Source organism: Tursiops truncatus, chromosome 18 (assembly GCF_011762595.2).
Source record: "Tursiops truncatus isolate mTurTru1 chromosome 18, mTurTru1.mat.Y, whole genome shotgun sequence".
NCBI lineage: Eukaryota > Metazoa > Chordata > Mammalia > Artiodactyla > Delphinidae > Tursiops > Tursiops truncatus.
In genome coordinates this window covers 8423014-8440742 of record NC_047051.1, presented here as the reverse complement: position 1 = coordinate 8440742, position 17729 = coordinate 8423014, and the positions used below count along the sequence as shown (strand labels likewise).

General features: G+C 42.0%; 1 protein-coding gene across 4 annotated transcripts in view; it reads right to left on the bottom strand.

Annotated features, from left to right (window-relative positions):
* The window catches only part of FRY (FRY microtubule binding protein), a 424933-nt gene that overhangs the window by 238401 nt on the left and 168803 nt on the right, over positions 1-17729 (bottom strand). Inside the window, exon 1 of one of the 4 annotated variants that reach the window (XM_019936772.3) lies at positions 12321-12720. The exons of the other annotated variants lie outside the window; for them this stretch is intronic. Coding sequence (XP_019792331.1) covers positions 12321-12390 — 70 coding nt within the window. The 5' untranslated portion in view covers positions 12391-12720. Of the gene's footprint in view, positions 1-12320; positions 12721-17729 lie in introns of those variants that run through there. 4 annotated transcript variants of the gene reach the window in all.

Below are 17729 nucleotides of genomic sequence, written 5' to 3'. Positions count from 1 at the left end.
TCCTGCTGGGCTGCCAACAGGAATAGAGGCTCCAGAGCCAGAAGCAAATCGAATCCAGGTGCCAGTACTTATTCACACACTTCCCTTGGGCAAGTCTCTATGTGTGTATTATTTATTTAGTTATTTGCTTTAGGTTTCTTCATTTATGAGATGAGATTTGCCTCAGTAGGATTTGATTTAAGTTTAAATGAGATAGTGCTTAGCACACTGGCTGAAACACAGCCAATTCTTCTTATTGGACCATTGCAAGATTAGCTTATGGGGGCCGTGGATAGGTAAAGTGAGTCAGGCTGAGGCCTTTTCAAATTAGTAGCTGAATCTGAACAATGAGATTGAAATCTAAACCTCATTGGAAAATACTGACATTTCTACCTAAGTGGAAATATCTGAAAAGAGGAAAACATTTTGTCATTCTCGGGCAATGACAAGATTAAGGGTATTTCATCTACTACTGTCGGATGGCCCTCAAATTAATACTGCATTTGTTCATTTTAATCTAACAACAGATTTTAATAAACCTATTACATTCCTTTGTTTTTTTTCTCTTTCAGCTGAGAACTGGGTACAATCTTCAAGGGCTCAAGTTTCTGATCTAGTAATATTCTTCCTTACAATTTGCTTTAAAAAAAAAAAAGCAGACTCAAGTTCTTATTGAATGGGCATAAGAAAGAAAACGTCAGAAAATTCTCCTCTTTCTGAAACTGGAGGCAAAGAGAGAATTTTTATTTTGAGTGCTCTCGAACTCTTTGCCACTGCTTCTTGACAAATACCACTGAGGTAACTTAGTAGGAATTACATGTCAATATACTTCTGCTCCTACCTGAAGTTCATCAATTTCACCTACTGCTAATCAATATCTTTATATTACAAATAATGATGAGAGGTAGCATAATTTAGTGTTTATCCTAGAGTCTAGGTTTGATTCCCGGCTCTGTCACTTACAAATGGTATAGGCCAAGTTGGGTCATGGTGAAGATTTGAGGAAATGATGCAGGTTAAGCATTTAAATCAGCACTCATACGTCATGAGGGCTTATAAATACCAGCTACTATTATTGCATTTAATGAGATGTTATATAACAACAGGTGGTGATTAATAGTCATCTAGCATTGTACAGTTTATATTTTATGGGGGTTGTTATTGGTTGCTACCCTTTTCTCTTGGTAAAAGAGTATTCTGTTCAGGTAGCAGGTAGAAGTCTTGTCCAACAGAAGGTGGACCCACCCCAGGGCAGGGTATGCATAACGATTTGTCGAAGCCAAGATGGTAATTCCATTCAGCTTTGCCAGTAATTGGCATGTGACCCGATTCCAGTCAGAGGAATGCAAGAGGAAGTTTGCTGGGGTTTCCAGCAAAATCTTCTCCTTCCTGCCAGAAGACAGACCTAAACTGGGCCTCATTCCTTCCTCTTAAGTGAAGCAAAGATATTTGGAACTAAGGTGGCCATTTTGTAATCATGCAGTGACAAGTCTAAAGATTGAATGGTCTGGGTCCTCCAGCTTCTAAAGCCATTCAGAACCTCCCAGCTCCATCCAGGCTGTGGTTAGGCAAGCTAATTAAGCCTTTATTCTTTCAGCCATTATAAAGTTATCTATTACGTATAGCGAAAGCATCCTAAAATGACACATTTCAAATTACTAGATGGCAAAGTTCGTTCTATGTATTAATCATACCATTATGGCATTATGGTATTTTGAGTTGTGACAAGAAGGATTTAGGATTTAGAAATGAAAGTCACTGATCTTCAGAATCCTACACAGTAGTTTCCAATTTATATATATATTTTTTCCTTTTTTCTTAAATAAGTAAAGCAGTTGACTAATTACAATGATCATAATTTGAATTTCAACTTCTTTGCCCTAAGAAAATGGTACTAATCACTGAAATGGCAAATAGAACAGTTAACAAGAGAAAGAAAAGAAGCTAAGGGAAAACAGATTTTTGGCTATTTAAACTGTGATAGAATCTTCATTCTCATTCATAATTGTGACCTTTCTTAAAGTTCAAGCATTTAAATTGTTAGCTAAAAAAATAGTTTTTTTCAGTTGAAAATGGGCCACGTTTTAAAACACCTTCAAAACTGATACCTCAGTTGGCATAAACTAGGATTAACTTTCCCATAATGAATAAGGACTGGGGGTTTGTTTAGTAAATGGAATGCAAAATGAGAAGGCTAAAATGTCTCATTTTCCTATTTGCTTGCAATTGTATTCAGTCAAGTAAAACAGAAAAGAGCACAGGTTGTCTTAGAAGAAAAGATGAGGACAGGCCTCAGGGCCACTATCAAATCATGAGGGAAGGGAGACCAAACACCCAGTGTGGCCCAACAGGGGGTGGGCTTCTCTGTAAACTCCCCAAGGAAGCTACGATTCTCATTAGAAAAACAGAAGATCAATATAGAGGTAGGGGATGAAGAGGTACAAACTATTAGGCATAAAAAAAGCTACAAGGATATATTGTATAACCCAGAGAATATAGCCAATTCTTTATAAAAACTACAAATGGAGTGTAGCCTTTAAAAACTGTGAATTGCTACATTATACACCTGCAACATATAATATTGTACATCAACTATACTTCAATTTAAAAAAAGGAAAAGTAAAAGATTAATTCTGGGGCACTGAAATAGTACAAGTGATACTAAGGCTAAGTCCATGTTGTCATTCAACCGCTAGGCCTCATTTTTAGTGGAGATTTGTTAAAAATGTGGTTTTCAAAAACTAAAAGTTGAAAAGCAGGGGGGTTTTTTTCTAAGAAAAACTGCAATTTATCTTCTCATTGGTGCTCCAACCTGCAAACTTTAAACTAGCTGCTTATAATTTGCTAAAGTCATAAGCAGTATGCTTATCTAGAGCAACTTTTCTAGTTTTACAATTCTTTAAAGCTCTCACAGAGCTTTCTACCTAGCTGCAGGCATTAAGTAAAGGTGAACAGTATGATAAACCAAACGATGTTGCAGACAGTTTTTTTTGTGTGTGTTTTTTTTTGTTTGTTTGTTTGTTTTGCGGTACGCGGGCCTCTCACTGTTGTGGCCTCTCCCGCTGCGGAGCACAGGCTCCGGACGCGCAGGCTCAGAGGCCATGGCTCACGGGCCCAGCCGCTCCGCGGCATGTGGGATCTTCCCGGACCGGGGCACGAACCCGTGTCCCCTGCATCGGCAGGCGGACTCTCAACCACTGCACCACCAGGGAAGCCCTCAGACAAATTTTTTAATAGCATCTTGCATCCTTACGAACTACTTTATTTCAACATAGCTTAACTGAAACACGATATCTACCAAAACCTAGGAGCGTATCCTCTGGCTGTACAATCCTATGTTATAAAACCTCCAGAATGCCAGCAGTCTCCATAAACACCATATCTTACGGTGCAGAAAGAAATGCCCAGCTCTGGATCAAGAATGCCACACTTCAGATTGGAGACAACCCTGTTCAAATTCACTGAGTTAGACACACAGTCACTTCGCTGTAAAAATAACAATAGAAAGAACCCGATAGGCTGACAACTTTTTCTTATTCGGAATACTGAAGAGCGAGCTAGTCCAAGAAACTGACCAAGCTTAGAAAGTCAGAGACTGATCTCTACGTATCAGTCAAGTCCAAGAATGTACAGCTCACCCTCCTTTGGTCTGGCTTTAATGGGACAGGAGGAATAACCGACAATTATTACGACGTTTACATAAACCTCTTTTTTCAGTGGAGGCATTCAAAACCCTTCATACAAAACAGCTAGAGACAGTGTCAGCTTTGCTCCCTTCACACAAGGAAGTAAGGGAAGGAGACGATCAAGGTCACACACAGAAAATTAACAGAAAAACAGGGAAGGAAAACCTAATCTTGTATTTGCACAATTGAATATTTTATTGATTTGACGGTTACATAATAAATCATCTTACTGATTTGAACCCTTCCCACATAAATATAACATTCAAATGGAATTTTACTAAAGTATTGCCCTAGTTAATCTAATACCCTCTCCTTTTCATGGCTGCCAAAATATATATTTACCTGTTTAAATCCAGACTCAAAGAAGCCAACCTAGTGTTTCTTAAGCTGAGGACAAAAAAATTTAATGGAGATTTAATTGTATATTTCCATAATGTTATGCTTGTGGCATTAGCCGAGAAATACTAGAAATTTCAAAGCTGTCTTCCACTGCTAAACTACTTTGCACTTTGCAATTGATTGAGAACAGCAGAGGCAGTTAGAGTTGTATATCAAATTAGAGTTGATAAAAGCCCTTAATGTAGATCTGAATGTCTTCTTGGAAAAGATTTCAACTCCCTTAAATTGACATGACAACAAGTCCTTACAGTAGCATAAAAAGTACTGGCTGGAATATTATGGCTTTGGCTTAAATTTCCATCTGCAGCTCATCAAATGACTAAACAGTAGAAAGGAATTAAACCAAAATCAGACTCATTACAGAGCCTGGTATGCTGGCAGAATATAAACTTTCACTACTTAGCATCTGGAGTTTTGGATGACTAACACTTAAATGCTTGTGCTTGTATGTTCTGTAAAAAGAAGTGTTTGTAAGAACATAGGTGAGATATATGATCATTAAACAACGTACAGAATATATAATTCACATATACACATACATACACATTCCTTCTCTCTAATCCCCCAAATATGCCGAAGAGTGAGGGGCCCACTCCAAATGAAGTCTAATGGCTTTAAACGAGTCCCACGCCAAAATTCTGATAAACATCGTAACTCTTCTTCACATTTTTCTAAGGTAAAGAATGCCTATCTGAAACCCTTGCTCTCCCAAATACTGACATCTGGTCAAGTGTTCCTGAGTAAATAATTTACATCTCCTTTTCTCCTTCAGCCACCCTGCTAGGAGGAAGACTGGAAAATGTCCTCACAGGACTCTGCCTGCAAACACCAGGCTTCCAATAGTTCTCTGAGGCAGTGCAAGTACAAATCCAGACTGTTAAAGTCAACAGAATCTATCAAACACATCCTCCCAAATAAAATTCTCCGGGGCACACAGTGTCTCTGAAATATCACTGGATCCTCTCCTAGTCCTGGGAGCTTCTGCACTAATAGTCCTGAATTCTGACTCTAATAAGGAAGGAAGAAGGTGGGATCCAGGTCTGATTCAGCTATGAAGCTCTCAAAGCAGAGTGTCTAGGACACAGAAGGTGCTCAAGAAAGAAGTAATGCATAGCGTTTGCCTTGCGTCTTTGACACTGTCAAGCAGCAAGACATTATGAGGAATAACCAAGAAAAGCTGATGGTAAGGTAGTAAGTTTTTGAGTATAAGGCAGCATTGAAAAGTAAGCAAAGATGTTCTAATGGAAAAGGCTATTCCCACTGCTCCTCCAAAATTGGGAGATACATTTCAACTCAAAGAAAGAGCATTCTTTTATTCATATAGCCAACAGCTCTACAATGGAATAACACTGAAATGAATATGATGAATGGGATCTATCAAATGAGAGAGATTAGTAAGAAAAAAAAGAGATAAAGCTGTGTACTATCTTATCCATCAATGCCCCTCTCCAGGAAGTCGGTGTCTGCTAAACCTTCTGCACTGGGGTCATCTGCAAATAGTGGGTGATTCCCAAAAGGCACCATATTGCGAAAAAGTAGAAATGTTTAAGTGTTTTAAAAAAGAGGACTAAGAAATGCTAGGGTACAAATAAATTCGGGAATTTTTAATACATATGTTTTTTTGGATGGACTCACCTCCGTATATCTTATGTGATAAATGCCCAGGTATACTGCACTTAGAAAGTCCCATTCAAAGGTCAAGACCACGTACTAAGATCATTATTTGTTCATTTGATCTGAAATCTCACAAAATATACCTATGTGATGCCGTATGGGTATCTCATACCACAGAAGCTGAGCTTTGGGAGAATTAAGCCTCTTCATTCCAAACCAGGAAGATTTAAGAAGCTAGTTTATTCAGAATCAATGCATCTCATTCATCAAATGAGGTAATGTGGTGTCTGAAGGCGCTGAGCAAACTACAAGGCACTAAATAAATTTAAGGCTTAGTACTAACAAAGAACCTGCACAAAAGGCTTACATTCAGGGCTGTCAATCTATAGAACACCTCCAACACAAGGAAAATGCCATTTCTCATCAGCCCAAACTTACTTCTGAGCCCAGCACATTCTGAATATCTCACCGGGCTCAAAAATATAGATGTAACTAATAAGATGATCAGGACACATGGAATCCATTCAATTCCTTGAACTGTACCCAAAAGTGAACTAGTGAGTCACGGGCATTACACTGTTTTGAAACAGATGTCTTTTAAATAAAGGGCATATTTGCATGTTATATCAGTTGAAACATCTCAATACTGGCAACTTTCTCAAATATCCTGGGCTGTTCCCACATTGTAAAAATATCCAGGTCATTTCTCCTCCTTGCCTACTGCCGTTTGCCTTTCTGACTATTTCAGTTCTTGTTGGCAACTTCTGCAAGCAGCAGGCAAAAGTAGGCAAAGAAGTTGAAATTGAATCATTTTGTGTGGCCAGTCTCGTGGGGGGTTTTATGGTGGCGGAAACCAGAGCTATCAGGTAAAATGAGATACCCGAATTATAGACAGATTTCCATCATCCCTGGAAATAGTCTCCCTGTTCTCACTGCTGAAGATAATTAGGGGTTTGCTACTGTTTCCCAAAAAGAACACAACAGAGCAGAGAAACCCCAACAAGATAAGCAAAGGACAATTCTAAAAGAAGACCATTAATATATTCTTATTTATTCGAGCTGTTTAAGTATTTACATGTATTTTTAAAAATGGGGGCAATCAACATAAAATATTCTACCAGAAGAAACGTACCTTTTTACTATAATCCTGTGTGTGTGTGTGTGTGTGTGTGTGTGTGTGTGTGTGAGAGAGTGAAATCAAATGACCACAGGGCACAGAACTGGCTGCGTATATTTAATAATGAGAGTGAAGAGCTGTTAATACTTAGGTCTTTCAAACAGGTCTGTGCTAAGGGGATGGTATTCTCCAGCACTGCGTCTTGAGAGAGATGGTGGGGCAGGGGGCAGTTTCAGAGGTAGACAGGGAAGGAGGAGGCGAAGAACTGGGAGTGTCATCAGCCAGCAAGAAGGTACGTACCCGCAAAGCACTAAATTCCCCAAAGTGTTCTCGATCCTTTGCTCATTCTCTGGGTGATTTTTAAAAATGAGATTATCAGCTGGATTGGGGGAGGGGCTCATGGCACCTACTACCATCCTGGCTTTGAGCAAACCACTTATTCAACTCTTTTTCATTTTTCTCATTTTCATCTGTAAGATGTAGATAATACGTAACCTTGCAGGGTTACTGGAAAGAGTAAAGATAATAAACAGAGTGGTCATATGGCCTCCTTTGCCCAGGGCAGTCCCCGTTTATGCCTAGTGTCCCAGCATAATTATTAACTTTCACTCTTAAAGGTGCCTCAGTTTGGACAAATAGTGATGTGGTTTGCCCTACGTATAATTTACCAAGCATAACATTTGACACAGGGTGGGCCCTCAGGCACTGTGGCAGCTACTGCTATTCTAGATTCTAGGATTGTTCATGTATTTCAACCAAAAAAAAAAAAAAAAGCCAAACCAAAAAAAAAAAAACCAAAAAACAAAAGCAAACACAAACCTCAAATTTTCCTCCATCATAAACCCAGGATACATCAACTTTTTCTACTTAGAAAGAGCGGGTATTGACCTGGGGTTCCGTTGCTCACAACTTTGGCAGAGGTGACCGTGGCTACAGGAACACGGGAGTAACTCTCCTCTAAGTGCCTGGGACAGTGCTGGGCGCTCCCCACTGTTAGAAGAATGAGGTGGGTGTGCTTGCACATTTTATTTCCAGACATCAAGACCATATGAATTTCCAACTTGAGCTGTACTGCTCTGCTGGACTTAAGGCAACTTGGTTAACGTCTTTAGTTTTCTACTTCTTTAAACCAACTCTACAAAACTAACTGAACTAACATCTTGAGATTTTTCTTAAGGCTTTCTCATAGCATCTTTGCAGTATCCTGGTGACATAAATAGGGATCAATGCGTACTGTTCTGCAGTGAATCGGACATGTTTTCAATTCTTACTTGAACGTGGTTTCTCTTCGTCCCCAGAGCTTACCATATACTAACCAGCATTTCTATGTTGGACAGAAATACTGTCCTTACCACCATGATCTATCTCACTACAACATATCTGAAAAATGCCACACCCAATTCTTCCAATAAAGCAAGTTTTTCTATAGCACCATGAGTCATTTTATAATGTACAGCAGTCCCTTCCAAAACAAGGCCAGGGGCTTGTTCAGTTCCCCAGAGCAGTTTGTCAATGGAATTCTCATTCCCTGGAAGCGTTAACAGGCATTCAAAGATTTCTCTCTATGGGGTAGCAAGGTTTGTCAGCATTGTAGGAAAGATACAAACTGTCCTGCCCTGGAAAGATGGAGATGTTGAATGGACCCTGAATGCCCCTTCATCCACTGGGCCCCGTGTTCACTGGCTATTACGGGGTGGATAGAAACCCAAGGAATGCCGGTTAGACGTTTCAGATCGGCAGGAGAGCCTACCCAGCAGCTCTGTGCATCAATACAAAGCAAGCCCTCCTCTCCTGTGAACTAGCTTGGAACTATCTGCTCTAAACATTTTCTGTAGTAAACCTGAAAGGTCAAGGTGACTTTCTGCCACCGAGAATACTCCCAGGCCATCTCCCACGCTGCTGGAAGGTATGTACTTAGGGAAGGTAGGCACAGTCCACTAGAAGCTGAGGTGGAAAAAGGGGTAAAGATAAAAAGTAAATCTAGAAAAAAGAAGGGCCCAAAGCAGGGACTGTAGTGAATGTTGACTATTCAGGGAATACTCCAGAGAGGCTGTCAATGCTAAGGTGAAAAATGGTCTAAGTTTGGTTTTAAGTGGGTTTAGAATAAAGGGAAGCAGTGGAATACATTAATATTATTTTAAAATTTATTGAGATTCACAATGCGCCAGATATTGTGCTAAGTACTTGACATCTTAATGCCTCATTTACTCCTGTGAGGTATCCATTATTGTTGCCTCCATTTTACATATGAGAAAATTGAGGCAGAGGGTAGTTAATTGATTTTCCAAGGCCTCACAAATGCAGGAATCAGAGATCTGAACCAGGCCTGTTTGGCTCTGCAGCTTGTGTGTTCTAGGTGAGGGCGTGCCAGGTTAGGGGGCTGACATGTGTACGGGCATGGACTGGAGAGCAAGTTAGTGAAATGCAGAGAGGGGAGCAGATTAACTATGGCTGGAACAGATAAACAACATGAGAGAATACGAACAAGGAATTCAAAGAGGGTCCTGTATGGTGGTCCCTGACACTCGGGGGCAGAGGAGGCTGTGATATAGTCTTTGAAAAGCTGGCAGAAGCCTCTCCAGGCTGCTCTATGTCAGGTGAACCATGAGGAGACCTCTGCAACATTCCAGGTTAAACTGAAGAGGGCCCATGGTGGCCACAGCCATGAACATCAAGACGGTGCAGCTGTGAGAATCACTGACCGGCTGGGGAAGGCCTGGGTAAGAGTGGGGAAGAAGCAACAGGACAAGTGTCCAAGCAGATAAGGAAAGCAGTGAAGTCAACAAAGGACATTTTATTTCCAGACATCAAGACCATATGAATTTCCAACTCCATTAAAATGAAAGGGCAGCCTTGACAGGGCAGGCCAGGGAAGAAGGGAGTGTCAAAATGAACAGTGAGGGCTTCCCTGGTGGCGCAGTGGTTGAGAGTCCGCCTGCCGATGCAGGGGACGCGGGTGCGTGCCCCGGTCCAGGAAGATCCCACATGCCGCGGAGCGGCTGGGCCCGTGAGCCATGGCCGCTGAGCCTGCGCGTTCGGAGCCTGTGCTCCACAACGGGAGAGGCCACAACAGTGAGAGGCCCGCGTACCGCAAAAAAAAAAAAAAAAAGAACAGTGAGTGAAAAGCTAATATATCTCACCAGGCAATGACTGATATAATTGACTTGTTAATTCTTCAGAGGAGACAAATATATACATAATTACAATGTGCCATTTAAAAAAAAAGATGGAAATCTTAACCTGGAAATACTCACAGAATCATCTTTCCTCTTACTACCACCTTGCAAAGCAGTCAGCCATGGTTATAGAGTTTGTTTTATTGCTTTCTAATTGTTGTACTTTTATCAATAAGCACCACTACATAATTAGAGGCCTGATTCTCCATTCGGTATGTGGCAGAGTGGGGCTTCCTCACCTCTCAAACTTGTGATGCTGGGCCCACGAGCTGCCGACCCCACGGTGCATCCTCTCAGCCCCGGTGCCCTGAGTAGGCTGAGCATCCGAAGGCTTCTGTTTTTTACTTTGTCTTCCACACAGACAAATTCCTTTCTCTTTTTTGCCACTGAAAATATGTAAAACTGAGAGCTATGCTAGTGTTGCAACAAGCTTAAGGAAGCCTAAGCATAAGGTGTATTTCCTGTTCCTCTTTTAAGAAAGGACTGAAAAACATTCTGACCCCCAAAGGCATGTTAGAGAATCACCAAGTTCACTCTTCTGCGATAAAGAAATTAAGATAGAGGGCAGGTGCTGTGTCTTAGTCACCTTTGTAGCTCCACAGCCTGGCATGTAGTAGGTGTGGAATAAATATTTGCTGAATGAATTGAAAGAATTCAAAATTGTGTCCCAGATACTCTCAAAGTAGAAATGAACAGTCATTTTGAACCATCTCCTGATGTGAAGGGGGGCGGGGAGGGGGATGGAGAGTTTAGGAAGGGTGGAGAGAATATAGACTTTGTCTAGAGTAATTTGAAAATAGACAAAAGGGGAGAAAGATTTTAAAAGAAATCCCATTGGCCTCAGGATTTGTCACAACGTAATTTTCTATCTAATGAGGCAATGACAGAAATTGATGGAAGAAAATAATCTGGCCTTAAAGTACTCAAAATAATGATTCAAAACCACACACTGATGTCAAACAGTCTCTCCAGATATTGGAAAACTGTTCCATAAAGAACCTTGTATGTCAAATTCTTTTCATTAATCAAAGGATAAAAAGACAAAGAAAATTCACCCTTTGAGTGTGAAGTATTACACAAGTAATGAATCCAAGATAAATGAATTATGACTATAACAAAGGAATGCTGTGTTAGGGTGACAGGATTACTCCCAAATGGCTTCCCACTTGTAGAAAAACAGCTTCAGACAAGCCCCATAGTGTATACAGTGGTGCAAAATGATCTGGAAAAGAAGGTTTCTATGGATATCATTTAGAGATGAATGTCCCTGAGTACCTTCAGGCTGAAGGTACTCTGGCTCTTTTCTCAAAGCAATTATGGCACAGGTCCTCCTCCCCGCTTTTGTTTACATAAGAACAATCTTGGCCACAGGTCATTTGTGTAGGAGATAATTAATCTCCAGCTCTTTGAGCACAGGTAGGTTAATTAGTATGCACGGAATACAACATAAATTTTTTTCTTGGAAAATTTTTAAAAATTTTAAACAATTAGGGATCTGTAACACCAGCCGGTCTTTTATCCAAAACAAGTACAAAGGCTGGTTGGTGAAATAAAGAAGACTTTGTTTTTAAACTGTTCAGAAAATACAAGGCATCACTGATCACCTGAAGGCCTCATTTTAATTTGATTCCGGATCCATGATGCCTTAGAGGTTGTCTTTTGGAAATATCTGACTGCAAAAACCTTTAAGTAGGTCAGAAATGGAACTTCAGAAGCCATAACATTCTGATATCCTAATAAATGATTTTATGTTTATGTTTCAGAAAAGCACCTTATTGGCACTATAACAAACGTCAGGATTTTTCAAAAAGTCAAATACTGTAACAGCATTCTGAACATCACCCACATGGACAGGGAGAGATCAAATAAACCTGCAAATGCCTCTATAGTCAAAAAAAAAAGATGAGTCAGGCTTTGGACTATTAAGTACTTTTTTTTCTTTAGACAATACCCTAATAAAACAATTATGAAGTACTCTGAAACCCTGCCACACCCCTTTGATTAAACCACACTTCACAAAATATTTCGATAAAACCTGAACACATTAAACAAACACCAAGGCAGATGCAGCCTGGAATGCCCCATCCTGCGCTGGCCAGGGTCTGAAGGGCCATCTCACTTGAAAATTTAATCAAACCAAAGCTACTGTAATTCCACCGCAGCCTTTGCACTTCAGGAAAGCTAGTTCAGTCTCTGACATTTTGATTTTCATAGCAGATGGAAGCAAAAAAAACCAAAAAAAACTTCCTCGGCTCACAAGCCTATGCGTCCAGTTGAGATTTCATTTCTCGGACCTTAGGCAACACCCAGCAAACAAAAACAAACAAACGGTTATTTTCTATTACTCACTATTACTCCAGGATTTCAGTAAATATTTGATACTGATCTCAAAGAAGCCGGAGTCCTGCTGGCTGGCCATGTCGGCGGCATACAAAGAGGCTGCTCCTCGGACTGGACCGGGAGCCGCCGGGGGAGCAGGTACCGGGCGTGGAGATGCGCTTGTCACAGGTTAGTGATGTAAGCGGGGTCAGCAGCCGGGAGGGCGGCTCTGCAGATCTACCTCTGGCGCCGGCAGCAAGTCCTCATTTAAAGGACACGGAGGCGCCGGAGAGAGAGATGCTCGGCCGCTCCTCCTCCTTCGGGTCCAGAACTGGCTCCTTATTTGCTGGGGGCTGATCCCGAGCCCTGAGAGGCGGCGGCGGCCACTGCTTTCATTTCTGAGCTGCTATAACCAGCCACGCCCGCTGCCCGCCGCCCACAGGTTCGGCCCGGCAGGTACGGGACCGAGGAAGTCCCCAACTGCCCCGGGAGGGAGGGTCTCTCGGCCGGCCTGCCGGACTCGGCGCAGACAGGCTCCGGCCCCCAGGGCTCCTCCGGGCCGCCGCAGGGCTGAGGGATGGGCTGGGAGGGCAGCCTCCGCCCCCCGGGCTCAACCTGAGCCACTCCTCAGCCCCGACTCAGCCGCGGGAGGGACCTCCCGGCTTCAGCACGGCCGCCGGTGAGCCGCCCGCGGCTGCATCGCTGCGGCTCCCCCGGCGTCTGCCCCCCGAAATCCACACGACCGCGTCGCCGCTGGAAGCCAAGTGGCACCCCTGGATCTGGTTTGCAGCGACGTTTTCTGAAAAGCCCCCTCCGTTCGCCCCGCTGCCGCAGGAAAGCTTGATAACAGGATATCGGCCTGGGCTTTTTCCTCCCCTCCTTTCACGGGCACAGTGGAAGCTGCACTTCGTGCTGCGCCCTCCCAGAAATGCTGTCATTTTGAGGGGCACCCGCTCCCCCGCCCCAACGTGTGCGTCCGAAGGGGACGGTACGAACTGCTTAGGCTTGTTTACCGAATGCCAGGCTCCACAATGGATCTTCAAGCCTGTCTTTTCTAGGAGCCACCGAGCCCAGGAAAGCTTATTTTTATTTGTTATCAAAAGATAAGAAGCAAAGCGTTATATTCCTTGCCGCACAATGGCTTTTTACTCCATGAAATCTTGATATCAGGCGTCCTGATTTGTTAGCTTTGTTTCACGTTATTATTTAGCTGGACTAGGCGATTAAACAAGAGAACTTTAATCTTGACAGGCTACGTTGGAGTAGGTGGGATTTGACTAAGCATCTCATCAACCGTGCATCCTTCCCCCTCCCCAGTACGCTCACGACTAACATTTTCCAAAGGCGTTAATAAACTATATTAATAATTGTTTCACCAAAAAAGTGAGCACCCCTCCCCCACTCAAAATCAACACACAAATAGGACTTTCCAGACTAACAGTTCATTTGAGAAATAGTAGGGAAAGAGTACACTTTTTCTAAGACTAAGAATTTTTAAAAATTCAACACTAAAGAGAACTTTTAGGACTGTCCTGAAATGCCCTAAGACACTATCAATACAATGAGCTTTTCAAACTCCTCATACAAAACGTAAGCACTCCACCACCAAGATTTCCAACTCCACTCACAGCACTTTCTCCTCATGAAGTCTCCTGAGATTGACTTCTGTTTCATGAGCTAATTGAGTTCTATCACCTGTACTTTGAATATATGGATTCCAGGTGAAACAGGACCCAAAGGATTTACCAAAATGGCTGTTACATCTGAAAACCAAAATATCCACGCCCACCTTTCTGGTGCCTCCCTCGCTGTGGTTGGCAATGAATGAACAGGGAGGCTGCAGGGTGCCTTGGAGTTCATGAGCACAAAGCCTCTCAAAACGCATCAGAATTTCCTAGCTTTGAGACCTAGGGTAAGCTATTAACCTTGTTAAGCCTTAGTTTGCTCATCTGCAAAATGGGGATCCACAGTGGTACTGCCCTCATTGAGTTGTTGGAAAGATTAAATGACATTATGAATGAAAGGGTTCAGCATACTGTCTTGCATACAGTAAATGCTTAATTAAATTTTAGCTATCTTGATATTTATTATGAACCCTTAGGGACTCTAGAACTTTTAAATTTAGGTTAAATACATTTTTGTACCATTTAAGCTCTATCACCTTTGAACACCAATGGTAACTATAGGGACTGCAAGGTGGAGACATTTAAAACAGCTCAATAACCAAACATGCTATTATATACTGTTACTCAAGCAGAGATTTTTCTCTGTTGATTTTATAAAAGAGATCTTAACTGGCTTTTAAAAGTTTTCAATCCTACTATAAACATATTAATTTGCTGAGAATGTCACTCATATATGTTATTTCAAAAGGACGCTCTCATAAAATTTTAAATGCTATTTAGAAAAGAATGTGTTTAATGGCATTTAGTTTTCCCTGTGAAGAGTGAATCAGCAACTAAGAGCCCAGTTTCTGTCTGTTAGAAGCCGAAATCTTGTCCAGTGTAGGCTTTTTTTTTTTTCTCATTCGAGTACCTTTAAAGAGAGCATATATTGTAAAAGGACAGAAAAGGCCTTTTGTTTTGCTGAAAGCCCTGCAAACCAAATAGCATGACACCTGCTGCAAGCTGGGATAAGACATATTTACCCTTTGGTTTCCTCTCTCTCTAGGTGTGTGGGGGAGGCTTATGAAAAATGTAGTCAGAATGGGCACCTGGACGGAGGTATTTAAAATACAAAATAAAATCTGAATTCGTCCCTGGCTTGTTATGAGACTTCAGCTGTCATTTAAGATGAACTAAAACTATTTCAGCTTTCATATCTGTAAAAAAGAGGGACCCTTCCTTAAGAATCTTAGGAGAACATGAATCTTTAGGCAAGGAATTAGGCAGAGATGTTGGAGGCTGAGAGAAAAGTAGCAGTAATACAGAAAAAGTGGGAGGCCTCAGGAAATGGTATCAAGGTAGGGGTGGGTGGGAGTCGGAAAGTGACCTGAGACACTGATAACAATTAATGACACCATCTACATTTGTTGAAAAGTAATATTGTCCTGAAAAATCCCTACTGTATCATATTTAAAGGTGCCCATTCTTACCCCAACCCTATGAAGTACTATGAATAGCCCCATTCTACAGATGAGAAAATGGAGGTTTAAAGAGACATAAAATAAGACCAAAGGTCAAAGTCACATGGCTGGTAAAATTAAGGTCCAGCAAATTTTAGAACCTGAGTCATTTATGCTAAATTTTATTTATTTACTTTAACCACAAGCAAGGCCAGAATCATGCTTACCAACCTCTCTAGCGAAAGTCCAGGAAGAGGTGCTAAAAACCTTGTTATCACTAAAAGGAGTGCCGCAGGCCTGGCTTTCCAGGACTACACACCGCCTTCCCATCTGCCTTTAGTCTGCAGGAGGAATGTCCCCTGGGGGGCTGTAGCCCTACCTAAAAGGAACCCAGAGAAGAATGCCATGATTTTTCACATTAATTTGATTCATCCCACAGGTTGTGTTCTGTATAAGGGACGCCTGACCTGGGGTGGGAGTGGGGCGATTAAGGGTGGACATCTAGTCCCAACTCCACTCTCCAAGCTGTCAGTGGGTGGTGATGGGCTGTGTCCACGCTGGTGTGCGACTGCATCTACCCACTACTCAACCCACAGGAAGGGGTGCCTGTTTGTGATCAAGATACCTAATGGGCTGGGGATAGCCTGGGTGGTGCAGCAGGAGCTAAGAAAACAAGAGTGTTTCAGGAAGGCAGAGGCCAAGTGGTCACCCAGGTCCCAGGTTGCTGAATGGCAGTGAGATGAGGGTGGTGAAGGGCACATGGATTGTATCTTGCAATCCACGGCATTTACCCACATCCCACCTGGATTCCTATTATAACCATCTGTCCCATGTCCCCCCAGAAGAGCTGTGTGTCACTCTGTTGTGTATCCCCTCCACCTCCTAGCACATGGTAAGACCTCCTGCAAAATACAGACATTGAGTGAGTCAGTGAATGAACAGACTTGTCATGCGTGCCTAGTGCTGGCTGTTGCCTGTGACAAAAACGTGCAACAGAAGTGCAATCAGTTTGTGCTCTAATTCATATTCAATGTTCCCTTTCTTAGCATTTTGGACAAATTTTTGGGAGACCAAAATGTGTGGTATTAAAAACAAATGTGAAAACAAAGCGAGGCAAACTATCTGGATGCTTGCCAACGTGGAGAGCCATTATCTAATGATTTTAAAGCATCTGAGTGAGTTGATTGGGTCAGGACTAGAATCCGCCCCCTCTCCCCGCAGGACGTGGCTGCACGTGGCTACACACATGTAATTATTGTCACAGAGTGACATGTACATTCATGCACAGAATGTGTGAGGCAGAGGAGAAATGTTTTACCAGCATCCTGAGGAAACAAAGGAAAATTGCTTAAGGTAAGAAAAATTCCTGTATCAATTTTTGATCTGGACTTTCAAATTCCAAAACAGCACTAAATATATTATATCCCTACTAGTATAGATTGTTTCTTAATAAGAACAGTCCCAAGTCAAATTAAGCATCGCCTGGATTGAGTTCGAAAGACAGCAGCTGAGATCAATGGAGACAATTGTGGAGAAAGGGTTTTGTTTTTCTTTAAGCAGTAGAATAAGAGGCCCTTTAGAGATAACCTAAAGAACAAATGATTGACATAAATTACAAGCTGCTATTCTGGTCTATGCATAATTTGGGCTGATCTATCCTATGCTAAGAAATTAGAGAAAAAAATAGGAAGTGATGCCACGCAACGTTCATTTCGTAAACACGGAATGCAATCATCATCCCCTTAAAAAAATCCAACCCACATATACAAATCTTCACAAAAATAGATTCCGCAAGTTTGGAAAACATTTACTCCATTACTATCCAGTACAAATAATTCTTTGAAATGAATTGAAAGACATTTAAATTTTTTGAATGTGACAGAACTTCATTAAAGCACAGCTTGTTGCTGCACAGATTCAGACATAAACAAGGAAAATCATGTCTCCCAAAATTGTTTTCATTAAGAAACAGCAGCAGAACCCAGTTTTCTTCCCCACTCATCTCTCCTGGCCATGACAAAGGAACTGAACGTTGGTCTAGGGCAATGGGAAGCCCTTAAAGATTGAAGCAGGAGGAGAGGACAAGCCTGAAGTTCGTCCCCTTGCTGCTCTCACAGGGCAGGCCTCCTTTCCTCATGAGCTCGTGTCACCCAGGGTGTTTCACAAGTTCAGAGTCAGGTAGAAGGATGGACATTTACTGAGCCCTTGATGTAAATGCGCTGTAACTAGAGGACCTGTACAGACAAAGCTGAACAGAGGGGTAGGTCTGCTGGGCACCTGTGGGGTGCCTTTCTACAACTGGCACCGAGACACCAGGACAAGGAATTGGGACTAAAGTGTCCCTTAACTCAGGTCTCCACCCCAGCACCTTCCTA